The following is a 12,999-nucleotide window of genomic DNA, read 5'->3' on the forward strand; positions in this document are numbered from 1 at the left end:
CTTTCCTAACTTAAGCATAAATAACAAGGTTATTTTTGGCACTTATTCTTAGACACTGAAACCAGGAGGCAACAAAATAACAATCCTGTTCCTATTTCTATGGAAGATTATGTAATTTGTTCAGCAATTCATGTGAAAATATTTCCAGTCATGATTTACAGAGATACATGGCATAGATTCTACAGCTTCTTCTGTTAGAGGTATAATGCTATAACAGGAGCCTCAGTACTAGTTCACAGCACGTGCGATTACGGAAGATGGGTTGCTGCGTCCTGTGACATGTACTGCTCCTGCAAACACTCACCAGTGCTAGTTTCTGTGGAATATAATGAGTATGCACAGTGCATCTGGCTGCCTCGAAGTCTGCAGAATGCAGATCTCAAGGGAATGCAGTTGCACATACAGATCTGAGATCCTCCCCACAGAAGCTGTGACAGTATTTCAGACTCATGTACTGTCAGTTCTTTATGTCTGCTCATACTGTCTAAGAAGAGTAAGGATTATGGGACTAAGAAGAGTTGGAGAGGAAGCTGAGATTTTTTTTTTTATTATTATTATTTTTTTTTTTGATGGTGAGTCTTCTCATTTCTCTGCCAGATTGCCTGAGGCAGCCATTTATTTATCCTCAACTGTCATTTCCAACCAGCATCTATAAGCAAACTTGCTGAGTGCGCAACTATGTACTTCCTATCATTAAATATACTATTTCTGAATTACCTGCTCTTCAAGGTCATTTGGACTTCTCATACAATACTCCTGCTTTCTTCTCTGTTTATAATGCCTTCCACCTTTGTGCAAATGTGTTTGTGCTCAGGTCATTGACTGAGACTCATCTAGGCAGATAGCTCCCCTTCCAGCCCAAGTACTGTCATTTTAGTTACTTTCATTTGTATTCTTCCTCTAAACTACGTCTTCTCAAATTTATGTAACAGATTCCCACATAGCACTGTGTCAGAACTCACCTTCTATAAACCATCCTGGCTGTCTTTAAGATCATTTTGGACTTTATATTTACTTTTCCAGTCAGACCAGCAATTCCATTTTTGGTAAATTGTAGAAGAAATTCAAATTGAATTCATTCCAGATTATCCATGTTTTCTTTTCTTGTATTTGAAATTTACAGTCTGTGACAGTTTATTTATTACCAACAATTATATAAATACATAAATACCAGTAATTAATAATGGCATTTATGTAATAATAATTCTAGATAAAATCTTACTCATACTGTCTAAGGAAGAGTTTCAAGTCTAATAAACTTGCAAAGGCAGTTAATTAAAGCTGTGATCTGCTTTTGCGAACATAGTATCCTATATTATATGAAATCAGTTACTTCGGGCAGATTAGCTTATTTATTTTCAGGACTGCAGTAATGAGTGCATAAATCTAAGGACAGAATTGAGCTCTCTGGTAGCAATAGGTATATGGAGATATTTCCTGAGGGTAAAAAATTGATTTAGAGGAGAATATGAACACAAAAATATGTTCAGTTTATGTATGAATTTTATTTGTAGTTTTTGCTGTGAGACGGACCAGACAAATTTTAGTTTCTGTCTTGCACGTTGTTTCTCTGTATTTGAGTGATATGTCTGGTTGTAGGAAATCTTTTTCTGCATTCAGTTATCTTAAGAATATGTTCTAGTGTATTTCTGCAGAACTGTATCTGTGTGTGCACAAAGAGTGGACATACATGGTTTAGGCAGTTAAAAACTATTGGACCTGCAAGTGATTCCCAAACCTTAATACCTGTGATTCCCAGGTCTATATTCACTCACTTTATCACATCTTACACTTTCTTATACTTTCCTAAGTTACATACCAAACAGCAAGAAACTTGAGTAAAGACTTTGTTCTGTGTTTGTACAGTGCCTAGCACAGCGGGATCCCAATCATGACTTCGGCCCCTAAATGCTACGGTAATGCAAAAGATACTATGAACTCAGTTAGTTAACTACTTTCTTACATTTTCCCTTTCTTTTATTTCTTTGCATATTCCTCTGGCATGTCTTGCATGTAAATGGCATCTGACTCTTCCTTTGTACTCAGTTCAGTTTTTGTGTGAGAATCTCACTCTTTTGCAGTGACTGTAATGTACATGCTAAGGAAGTACGTTTAACTGAAAGAGTGACTTGTATTTGAATTTTGCCCTCCCGCCTTTGAGGAGGTGATTAATTTTTTTTTAGCACCCTCTCTGGCATGTTGTAAAGATTGAAGATGTATGTAAAGTGGTTTGAAAAATAAAACAATGCTTTGCTTGAGCGTTTGGGGCTTTTACTTTCTTTGTCTGGTTTTCCTCACAGGACTGTGTTAAATGATCTGTAGAAGGTTTTATTTAAGAAGTATTGGCTAGCACTTGAGCATGTATTGTTATCTGGTGATGATGCTACTTCAATAATGGCAATCTTTCTTTTTCTCCTTCCTCCTAGCTAAAAATATCAGCGGTGCCGCTCTTGTATTATCTGTACCCAACGCACCTGGTTTAGTACCATCTTGGCCATCCCGTTCTCTTCATGAATGTTTCTGAGTGCATGAAGTTGTGAAGGTTCTTCATGTAACACATTTGTGATGCACCATTTTGCTGTGTATTCCATCTGTACACTGTTAACATTTCAATGAAGGTGATGTTCCATGCAAATAGAAAATAGCAAGGCATAAAAGACAAAAAAAAAATGCAGTTTGTATGTACAGCAGTATATACAGGATACATTTGTCATCTTTTCTCCATTTATGCCAAGTTTTAACAGCCAACTTCAAAAACTATCCTATTTATAAAAAAGAAAAGAAACAAAAAATACATTTTACCCTCTTTTCTTAAGAACTGTTTTTTGACTCCTTTTCCCTTGAGTCCTCCTTGGATTTTGCTTTCATTCTGATAGAGTGGTTAGGATTTCTGCTGGCAGCTCTGTTACTGTAAAACAGATTTTTATTGTATCTTGTAGATGGACAAAATCACTGATAAATGGGGAAGTGATAATATCTTGGCTTTGTACCAGCTGAAGTCTTCTTAGTTTATTAGTCTGTGTCAACTGGAAAAATGTTGTAATTTGCTGGCTTGATTACTTCAGGATTAACTGTCCATATTCTGGTTAGTCAGCATTCTTCTTTATTTTCATTGAAGTTTTTACCTTTGCTTTCTTACTACGCTAAATGAAAATTTATATTGGATAATTAATCAGAATTAAAAATCATAAGGAACTAAGTGACAATTGAGAGGCAGGTTTTGTTTAAAAACAGATTCTAAAGAGATCTAAAAATAGATTTTTATCACTTTTAGAGTGCACTGTAAAGTTATTAAGGAGTCTTTAAAGCATTTTACATTTTTGTTTAAGCTATAGACCACTTCAGTGGTTAATATACTCTAGAAGTATTAGGCCTTAATAGCATAGTATGAGGAGTTTGTTTACTTTCCAATGTTGTTGTTGCTTCTCTGGAAATGTATTATATCTACACCAGTTTTCTAGTAAGGCTGTAATACTTTTCCACAGATTTGTTTTTCTTTCCTCTTCCCCCTCAGTCTGCTCCTGGTTTATGAAAATCATCAGGCAGCATACAGTATCAAGGACAACAATCTCTGCAGCATTACTAGTTTGTTTTGGCTCTTTATCCCTAGCTGCGAATGTCTGTACACTGTGCAGGGAATGCTCTCAATGTGGTTTCAGAACACAAACTTTGTGACAGGGACTGTTTGCTTCCCTTACACAGCCGGTGAGAGTACATCCTTGCAAGGATCTAGGTTTATTCCCTTCCATTTTAATAGAAAAACGCAGGGATCAGTTATTTCTTTTTCATTTGTTAATTATTTTATTACCAACAGGGCTAACTGTTTTCTGCAGCGCTGTATAGTGCATGATATCTCAATGTTCTTTTTAGCAGTGAAAACTTTACAACTCAGCAGCCTGAAGTTTATAAAATGGGAAAGCTTCCTGATTTGTATAATTCCACCTTTCTGTGTTGTCACTAATCAAAAGCAGTTCTTAAACATTTTGATGTTGTTGCTAGTGGATGTATGGTAGATGGATTTAAGCTTCTCTGATAATTATTACATGATTTTAAATGGTATATATTTAAAATAAGCATCTACAATAAATGTGTTGAGCCATATTAACCTGCCAATGGGATCTGTGAAAAAGAGTAATGGCCTCATTGTTTTCTCATTAATTTCTTTACCTTTTTTTTTCTTTTTCTTCTTTTTTTTTTTCTTTTTTTCTTTCTTTTTTTCTTTCTTTTTTTTTTTTTTTTTGGTGAAGCGGCTATAAGTGGCATAACTGTATTTAAAATTAACAAATTAGTTGTAGGGTGGTTTTTTTTTAATATACTTCTAACATAGCATGTGGTGTTGACGTATTACTGTAGATCAAATTTGTCTTCCACACCAAGATGTGAGGAAATTGTGATTTGTTCTCTCCACCACAACTGAATTATACATTTCTGTCATTCTGAAACACTGCAGTTTACCATGGGATACAGTGTACATATTTCTTGCCATAATGGTAAATGATTGATATATTTAAGGATTAATAAATTTGTGATTTCTGCTGACACTGTGCTTGTGGATTGATTTCACAATTAATTGCGGTTTTGCGCTGGAAAATGTGGAGTATCTGTTTGAATTAAGAAGTTGGAAATAAGGATGTGGTCTCATAGAAGCCAGATTTGCTGTTTGAAAATACAAAATGTTTGCTTTTGTGATTTGCCTTTTGATTAGTTCTTTTCAACTGTTTTTTCTGAGGGCCCAGTTATACGTTGTTTATGGAGTGATTTATTGATAGATTTTACATGTGCTTTGTATATGTAGGTCTGTGGTCTGAAATGTTTGAGATAATTTACATCTTTCTGTAACTTTCTACCTCCTTTTTATGCTTAGCACCTAACACAATATGCCATAAAAGAGTAATTGTTGTATGTCTACAGTTGCAGGACTTAAAAAAGCAGTAAATTCCATGAATAAGTAGGGTTTCAAATAATATACTAGTTTAAAAGTTCTCGTATATGGCTATTGTGATTTTTAGGCTTTTTAATCCTGTGCTGAGCCACAACTGAAAACAGCCCTTTTCTACCAGCAGAAAGAAGAGACTGGAGGAGGAGAAGACACAACTTTCAGCTTCCATGGGTCAGGAAATGTAGAGCTGGATCGTTTCTCTGGCTCTGTGCCTAGGGTGGTGTAACTGGGAGCCAGAATTACGGCGGTGTCTTCAGTGTGACATTGATCCAGAAGCACTGCCTATTGAAGGTGCATAAGAGTATTCCTGTGTAGTGAAAATTGCAGTGCTTCCTTTTTGGTGGCATTTTACTATATATCTGTAAACATAAAGCAAAACAGTTATGAGGGACCTCGTAAGTTTGGAATGTTTCAGTAAACCTCAGAGGAAGTGGAAGTGGTTTAGTCTAGATGGTTTTATATTTTTTCATATCACTTCTACCTACTTTATTTACTCACTTTTTCCACTAAGTGCTGTTCCAGAAATCAGTTTGCCTTCCATTTTAACTGTGTGCTTGCAGTAAACTGTTTGACAGCTGTGGAATTGCTACTAATTTCAGGTATGTAGATCAGAATAAAGTGTGTAAAGCATAATGACTAGGAGAACGGTGGAGAGAATATATTTGCTGAATGTCAGGGTGAGGATTTGGAGGAGAAGTGATTTTTATATTGCTTTGGATGTCCTATACCACAAGAGTTTTAATATGCTGCCTCCTGGTGGCTTTTTTAACAGTGTTTTCTAGTTAGGAAGGCAAAAGATGATGCTATTTGTTCTGATCAGAAATGGTTTCTTGCATTCTCCTTCTTTAATGTGAGTAGGACTGCACAATATTTCAGAGGTTGAAAATGTGTATTTACTTGGTCTTGACATACACCATACAAATACCTGGAGGAATCAGATTGATTCAGCTTTCTGAAAGTGGGCTCTCAGGTCACAGTTAAGAAAATAAACGTCTCTCTTCTAGTCATAAATGAAACCCGGAGTTCATTGTTTCAGAGATTAACTTAACCATTTCTCACGCAGTGTGTTATTAATGTTTTGTAATATATCCTCTCCTTGGAGAAGCTTGTAGAAAATGTAATTATATCATTCTTCACATCTTTTAAAAAAAGAACTTGTACTGTCATATTTTGTATGTAACTCAAGAAAAGACCATTAGTCTGAAAAATAGCTATTACCTGGATAATTGGTCCAAATTGCTTAAGGAGACTTGGCTTCTTTCTTCCTAACAAATTATTGGTAAAATACAAGAAGAGGAAACAGTGGATGAAACTTAGAAAGGATGATGCAGTGGGTTAAAAGTCCAGTGCTGCAAAGTCCAGCTGCTTAATGTGTAGTCCCTGTAAAGATAGTCACTGTGGTGGAGGTCTGACATGCCTGTTTGGAAGCTTTTGATGTCCGTGTGAGGTGAGGCTTGTCTACGCTGAGGACTATCTATGCCTAATATGAAAGGAATCCTGTGTATAGCAAACTAGAAGCCTTTACTCTCTTCCCTCCCTCTCTTACACAGATATTCTTGAGAGTAGAAGAAGTGGGAATGTTTCAGGATCTGCTTCCAAGATAGTGTGCATGCAAAGTGAGGAGAACACTGCAGTTCTACGTGCCTATCTGCTCCACAACAGCAGCATGAAGCTGCTTATTTCCAGCACACTCCTGTACAGGGCCTGAACCTAGGCAAATGGCTTTGCTAATAGTAAGTCTGGGGAAGAGGAGAACATTTAATCACAGTGTGAGGGGAAAAGAACCAGTGTAAAAAAGATATGTTGATAGAAAACAGGGTTTACAAGTAGAGAAGATGGGAGAGCAGTATATCCTTATTTACAGAAATGTTGTATTCTTTTTTTAAAGGTGTTGCCAGAAACCATGAATGGCACTGGACCATCTTGTGAACTATTTGGGAATTTGGCCCCCTTTTTGATCATAATGCCCTTTAGTTAGATAGTTGAGTGTAGCAAATGGCTGGAACAAGTTCTCCTCCCTAGGAGATTAAAACTGCAAGAGCTGAGACTGTGTAGCTACAGAATACCCTCTGAAAGGTTGCATTAAGTTGCAGAATTGAGCATGAATCTGATGCAGCACATGGCCAAGAAAGGCTATCAGGGCCTTGGTCTTATTTCTGCTATTTCCTGAACATGGCCTATAGCAGAAAGTCGCTGCCTCAGGTCAGGTCAGAAAATACAGCACTATGTGTTGCCAAGTTCCCTGATCAGTATTGGATATTTCCCCTGTGTATTGGATATTTCCCCTGTGCAAGCCAGTGCAGCAGGAAAGGGGAGCGAAGTTGTAGTGAACAGCTCGCTGCTCTGAGAGAGTTCATGGCAAACAAACAACCCTGAGCTGGGAAGGAAGAGACCATTCCACTCTTTCACCACTCCTTTTCCCACCCTTCTCAGGCATTCAGGGTTGGCTCTCTGAGAAGACAGCTGCCCAGGACCAAGGCACTGGCAGTCAGAGATCACTAAGTAACAGATGTAGTCGAGGGACCATGCTAGCAAGCTACCAGCAATATAGTAGAGGTAAGAGCCCATGTTCCTGTGCCTGATGGCTCATTTTATAAGCAAAGTTACCGCTGAATATTGGTACCTAAAAAAATGAAAAACACTAAGGGAGAAGGGATTACTCCAAGGCACACACCTCTGGTGATACAGCAAGGCACTAACTCAAATCGTATGGAACTGTTGCCATGTCCTGTTGCCATGGAGAGATAGTAAGCAGGGGAGCAAAACCAAGAATTCAGCTCCAGGACCTGGAGGTAGAATTAAGAATGCTTACAGTCTCAGTAAAGAAAAAATAAGTGTATTAGCACATTCATGAAGGAAGATGTTAATGGTCTGCTGAGCTCTCACCTCCTTTGCACAGAAATTATTTTGAAGGGTTATCCTAGTACAAAGCAACTGCAGAGATCTGACTTGGGTTGTTTATAGACATTGTTGATGTTACCTTATATGCTGGTGATAGTACCTATATGCATATGTTCACGTCTTGATGTGTACATATTCATTCCATGGTGACTTTCTGAGCCTGGCAACCAGTACCTTAAGCACAGTGTACAAAAGGATTCCTAAAGAAATCCTGGGAGGCTTTGCTATGTGGAAGATCTACTGAAAGCTTTACAGTGCTCGCAGTATAAGCAAAAACATCAGGGGTATCAGAGACTGGTGCGGGAGACAGCTGATGGTCTGCACTATGATTTTCTGCAAAGCGATGGAGGATATTAATGAGCAAGAAACATTCCTCTGATGGGTGAAACTGAATTGTAGCCTGAGTGAAAAAGTTTGAACTGAGTTTCATTAAAATCCCAATATAAGTAGTAGACACAAGGGGAGATTTTGTATTTGCTTGGTGCTCTGTATATCCCTGGGACTTGCCCTTCACCTTATGTGTCAAGGGAGTCCTTCTGCTCTGCAGTCCTGTCCTTCCATTCCTTCCTGAGAACTCCTCCTTTCTTACGATAACTGATCAACCCAGCTGTCCCTGACCTATCACAATATCCTGTGATAACAGCATTCCTTTAGAAAAGCTTATTTGGCTAAGCCATTGTGCTGTGTTGCAATTGAGCTGTATTTCTTTCCATTGTCAGAAAATCTGTCTTGAACTCAATTTTCACTCTCTCACCATACATTTCTTCCTGCACACCTGGGCTTTGTAGGTGATGCCTCTGCCTCTCAGTGCCCTGAAGCAGGGATTCACGAACATGAGGAGCTTAGTGTGTTCTCATCTCACTTACTTCGTTAAGTTCCTCAGGCAAAAAAGGCATCTGAACATCCAGTGTCTGGCCTGAGCTAGGGTTTTTATAACATGAGCTGTGAGCATGAGTATTCTGCTATTCTATCTTGAATATTTCAAAAACCATGAAATGTAGACATGGCTGTAGTTAGGGTAACAGACAAGCAGCTGTTCTACAATCACAAATTTGAATGTAGCACCTCTTCCCGATTCTGTTTCCACAGATGTCTAGAAGTGCTAAGCGGTGTTGCTTTTTATATTTATTTTTCTTTGTTTATGAATGTCTATTAGAAAGGCTGTCTGACAGAGCAGTTTCACATCCACCTGGAGCAGAACAGCTTTTCCTTGAGATACACTTCATGGGCTGCCATTTTGCTTTGTTGGAAGTGCTTAAATTCTCAAGACCTGTTTTGTTTCAAAGGTCCAGTCTACAGAATCATCAAGTGTTGATGCTTGTGTTGTACTGTTGTTTTTCTCCTTTTTCAGCAGGGGCAATGCTATTTTAAAAGATGCCTCCTCTCCCCACCCCAGATACTTATTCACACTTTTCATCACAGTTAAAAGACAGCTGTTTTCAAGGAGTGGTTTTTAGCACAGTGGATAATGTAGTATAATGGTTAGTATACTGATCTGCCTTTGCAAGGTTTTCAGACAATAAGTTGCATCAGCATAACAAAGGACAATAAGCTTTGGGTGGGAAGGGATAGGATTCTCAAACCAGTTTTATCACTAGAGAAGATGTATGTGCCATTGTATTTCTGAAGTAATGAAATGCAGTATATCTACCAGTGTACTGGTTTGTGGTCAAAAGTCCAAAACAGGTGAACAGCTTAACAAACTGGCTGTATACATTTACATATCTTCATATAAAGATGATGAAAATAGTGTGACTCCTTCCTCAGTTACTGACTGCGATCACAGCAAAGGTACTGTTAGTTCCTACTAGTAGGTTAAATCTTGTTGCCTCTTGTTAATTTTGTGCAAAACATTACATAGTTTCTCACATCTGTTTTTTTTTCTAATCATCCTCCAAAATGTACTTTAGTAGCCTTTCCCTTACCAGCATTCAGGCTGTGAATATAGAATCATAGAATCCTTAGAGTTGGGAGAGACTTTTAAGGGTTATTTAGTTCAACTCCCCTGCAGTAAACAGGGACATCCACAGCTAGATGAGGTTGCCTCAGAGCCTGGACCAGCCTGGCCTCGAAAGTCTCAGGGGACTGGGCTTCCACCACATCTCTAGGCAACCTGTTCCACTGCCTCACCACCATCACTGTATAATAGTTATTCCTTATATCCAATCTAAATCTAACTTTTTTAAGCTTGAAACCATTTCCTCTTGTCCTATCACCACAGACCTTGCTCAAGAGTCTGTCCCCTTCTTTCCTGTAGCTCCCCTATAGATACTGAAAGGCCACTACCAGGTCACCTTGGAGCCTTCTCTTTCACAGGCTGAAGAGCCCCAGCTCTTTCAGTCTGTCCTCATAGGAGAGATGTTCCATCTTTTGGATCGTATTTGTGACCCTCCTGTGGATGCACTCCAACATGTCTATGTTTGTCCTGTACCGAGGACTCCACATCTGGATGCGGTACTCCAGGTGAGGCCTCATCAGTGAAAGATCACCTCCCTTGATCTGGTGGCCACACTTGTCCCAATGCGGTTGGCTTTCTGGGCTGCAAGGGCACATTGATGGCTCATGTGCAGTTTCCCATCCACCAGTACCTCCTAGTCCTTTTTGGCAGGGCTGTGCCAAGAGTGTGGGTCCCAGCACTGACTCCTCGGGGACACCATTCACCACTTCATCCAGACATGAAGCCACTGACCACCACTCTCTGGGTTTGATCCTGTGGCCAATTCTTCATCAACTGAGCAGTCCACCCATCAAATCCATGTATTTCAAATTTAGAGAGAAGGATACTGTGGGGTACCATGTCAAAGGCCTTACTGAAGTCCATATAGATAACATTAGTGGCTCTTCCTTTGCTCACTGATACAGTTACTCCTTCATAGAAGGCCACTAAGTTGGTCAAGCAGGATTTGCACTTGCTGAAGCTCGTTCTCCCATATCACCTCCCTGTCTTCCATGTGCCTTAGCATAGCTTCCAGGAGGATCTTACAGGAGGGTCCATGATCTTTCCCAGCACAGAGATGAGAGTGAAAGATTGGCAGTTCCCAGGGTCATCTTTTCTATGTTCTTTAAAAATGGGTGTGAAGTTGCCTCTTTCCAGTCACCTGATTGCCATGACTTTACAAATATCAGCAAGAGTGGCTTGGTGACTACATCAGCTAATCCCCTCATGACTCTCGGATGCACCTCATCAGGCCTCAAACTTGTGGATATTCAGGTTCTTCAGGTGATCACAAGCCTGATCTTCGCTCACAGTGGGAGAGACATTCCTTCCCCAGTCCCCTCCTTCCAAATGAATCATTCAGGAGCTGTGTCCTGAGCAGTTACCAGAGAAGTCTGAGGCAAAGAAGCTGTTGAGTACCTCAGCTTTCTTGTCTACTGTTTCCAGCTTGCCTGTATCATTCACTATGGGGAGTATACCCTCCTGGACTTTTCTTTTCTGGTTGAGGTACCTATAGAAGCCTTTATTGTTCTTCCTGGTGCCCCTTGACATGTTTAGTTGAAGCTGGGCTTTGGCTTTCCTGACTTCATCCCTACACAGCCTAACAGCTTCCTTATACAAAGAAATACGAATATTTTAAGTGGTTTCTGGAGAAATCACACTCAACAAAAGCCCAATGATGGAAGTCCTTTTACTCTCTTGTTTCTCAGTTTTTATTATACACAGATTTCTTTACCACTCATTTCTAAGTACAGCATAGTATTGATACGTCATACATATCTCACTGTAGTAAGTGAAATAGCTGGTGGTATTATGTACCACGTTTACTGCAAGCAGAAAATCATCAATACGAGATGGTACCAAGAGCTGGGAGTATTCATAAACTCACAGGAGAGTTTGCTAGTCTTTTAATAATTTAGCTTCATAATAGGAAAAACAGAACTGAGCTTATGAATAGAAGTTCTGTATTACAGTATATAGTTGTAACTGTTCAGATGATTATATAGCAGCTTAAAGAATAAAAATAGAGATACTATAGCTAAAGAGAAACGCCTTTGTATTCTTCAGCAGCTCTGAAACCAGTATTGGTAAATTTTGAACTACAAAAAAGATTTCCTAGAGAAAAGTTTGTAGAAAGTAAAATGTGGACCCTGGGCCGTGCCAAAACTGGCCTGCCTTGTTCATTGTAGCAAAAACAATTATGGAAAACGCATTGCTTTACCTTCATGGATGAATTGTTTCACATGTGGCTGCCTTAACTCAAAGCAAGTCTTTAAAAAGGAAAACAGTATGTGTGTGTGAAAAGCTCGGTTTATATCTCAATACATGATCAGAGCTGTAAGCTGTCAAACCGTTACCAAATCAAGATAAAATCACCTAATAGATTTTATCAGAAGTTCTGAAAGTACTTCTTTCTTTTTCAAGTAGTTTAAACCAATACTTTACCAAAGGAGATAGTCCTAAGGAGCTTTAATTTTCTATTATAATGCTGTATGAATATTCCTTTTGCTTTGACCAAAAGTAAATATTTTAAATTAATACATTTTGGTAAGTTAGGAAGATAATTTATTAAATGAATTTAGAAATTGTTTGAAAAGCAAATTAGTGATGGTTAATCTGTTTGTTCTAGGTAATTAATTAACTGCTTAGCTTTCTTTTGTGTCCTGTGAGCTACCTGAACACATTAGTTTACAAAATGTCTTCAGACAGTGCTCCCTAAATTTAATCTTACTGAAAATAATAATTCTAAACAGGTGTTTGTATACAGCAGGGCACTCTTACAGAGAATAACAGGGATTGGTATCATGCCTGAGCTTCTGTTGCAGACTTATTTCTGATCCTCTTATTGGCCTTGAGGCTGCTGGTAGAGTAGAGTACGTTGTAGAAATGTTCATTTGTAACTCTGACATGGCAATTTCCACGCCTTTGTTGATGTCCTTGTATCTGTGCTTTTCAGACTATCTCCCTAGGCCCTGATAAACCTGTGGACTGAGGGGTTCTCTTTGAAAGGTGACCAAAATAATTATTTAGTTAAAGACTTAAATTCACTCTATTCGTTGGGGGAGGGAGAAAATAAAAAATGTCATACAGCCTAGCTCTTTGTTGGGAAGCTTTTCTTGCTAACTGTGAGCATCAGAACAATGACTACTCCTGTGCTTTACGTATGTATGTGTAAAAACCCTGGACTAGAAACTAGTTTCCAGAACGTGAGAGGGACCATGCT

At 38.7% G+C, this 12,999-nt stretch overlaps 1 protein-coding gene and 1 long non-coding RNA gene across 18 annotated transcripts in view; both read left to right on the plus strand.

The window, feature by feature from the left end:
- Positions 1-4,544, plus strand: part of CAMK2D (calcium/calmodulin dependent protein kinase II delta) — a 157,722-nt gene extending 153,178 nt beyond the window's left edge. For 16 of the 17 annotated variants that reach the window (XM_015276279.4, XM_015276288.4, XM_015276282.4 and 13 more), the window contains 2 exons: positions 1,867-1,916; positions 2,427-4,539. In XM_015276279.4, the coding sequence (XP_015131765.1) occupies positions 1,867-1,873 (7 nt within the window). In that variant the 3' untranslated portion in view covers positions 1,874-1,916; positions 2,427-4,539. Of the gene's footprint in view, positions 1-1,866; positions 1,917-2,426 lie in introns of all 17 variants that reach the window. The other variant, NM_001039300.2, reaches the window with a different exon arrangement.
- A 2,967-nt stretch (positions 4,545-7,511) lies between these two features.
- Positions 7,512-12,999, plus strand: part of LOC121110620 — a 62,169-nt gene continuing 56,681 nt past the window's right edge. Inside the window, exon 1 of the long non-coding RNA XR_006939096.1 lies at positions 7,512-7,731. This is a non-coding gene — a long non-coding RNA (uncharacterized LOC121110620). The remainder of the gene's footprint in view (positions 7,732-12,999) is intronic.

The sequence above is a fragment of the Gallus gallus genome, chromosome 4 (assembly GCF_016699485.2).
Source record: "Gallus gallus isolate bGalGal1 chromosome 4, bGalGal1.mat.broiler.GRCg7b, whole genome shotgun sequence".
NCBI classification, from domain to species: Eukaryota; Metazoa; Chordata; class Aves; order Galliformes; family Phasianidae; genus Gallus; species Gallus gallus.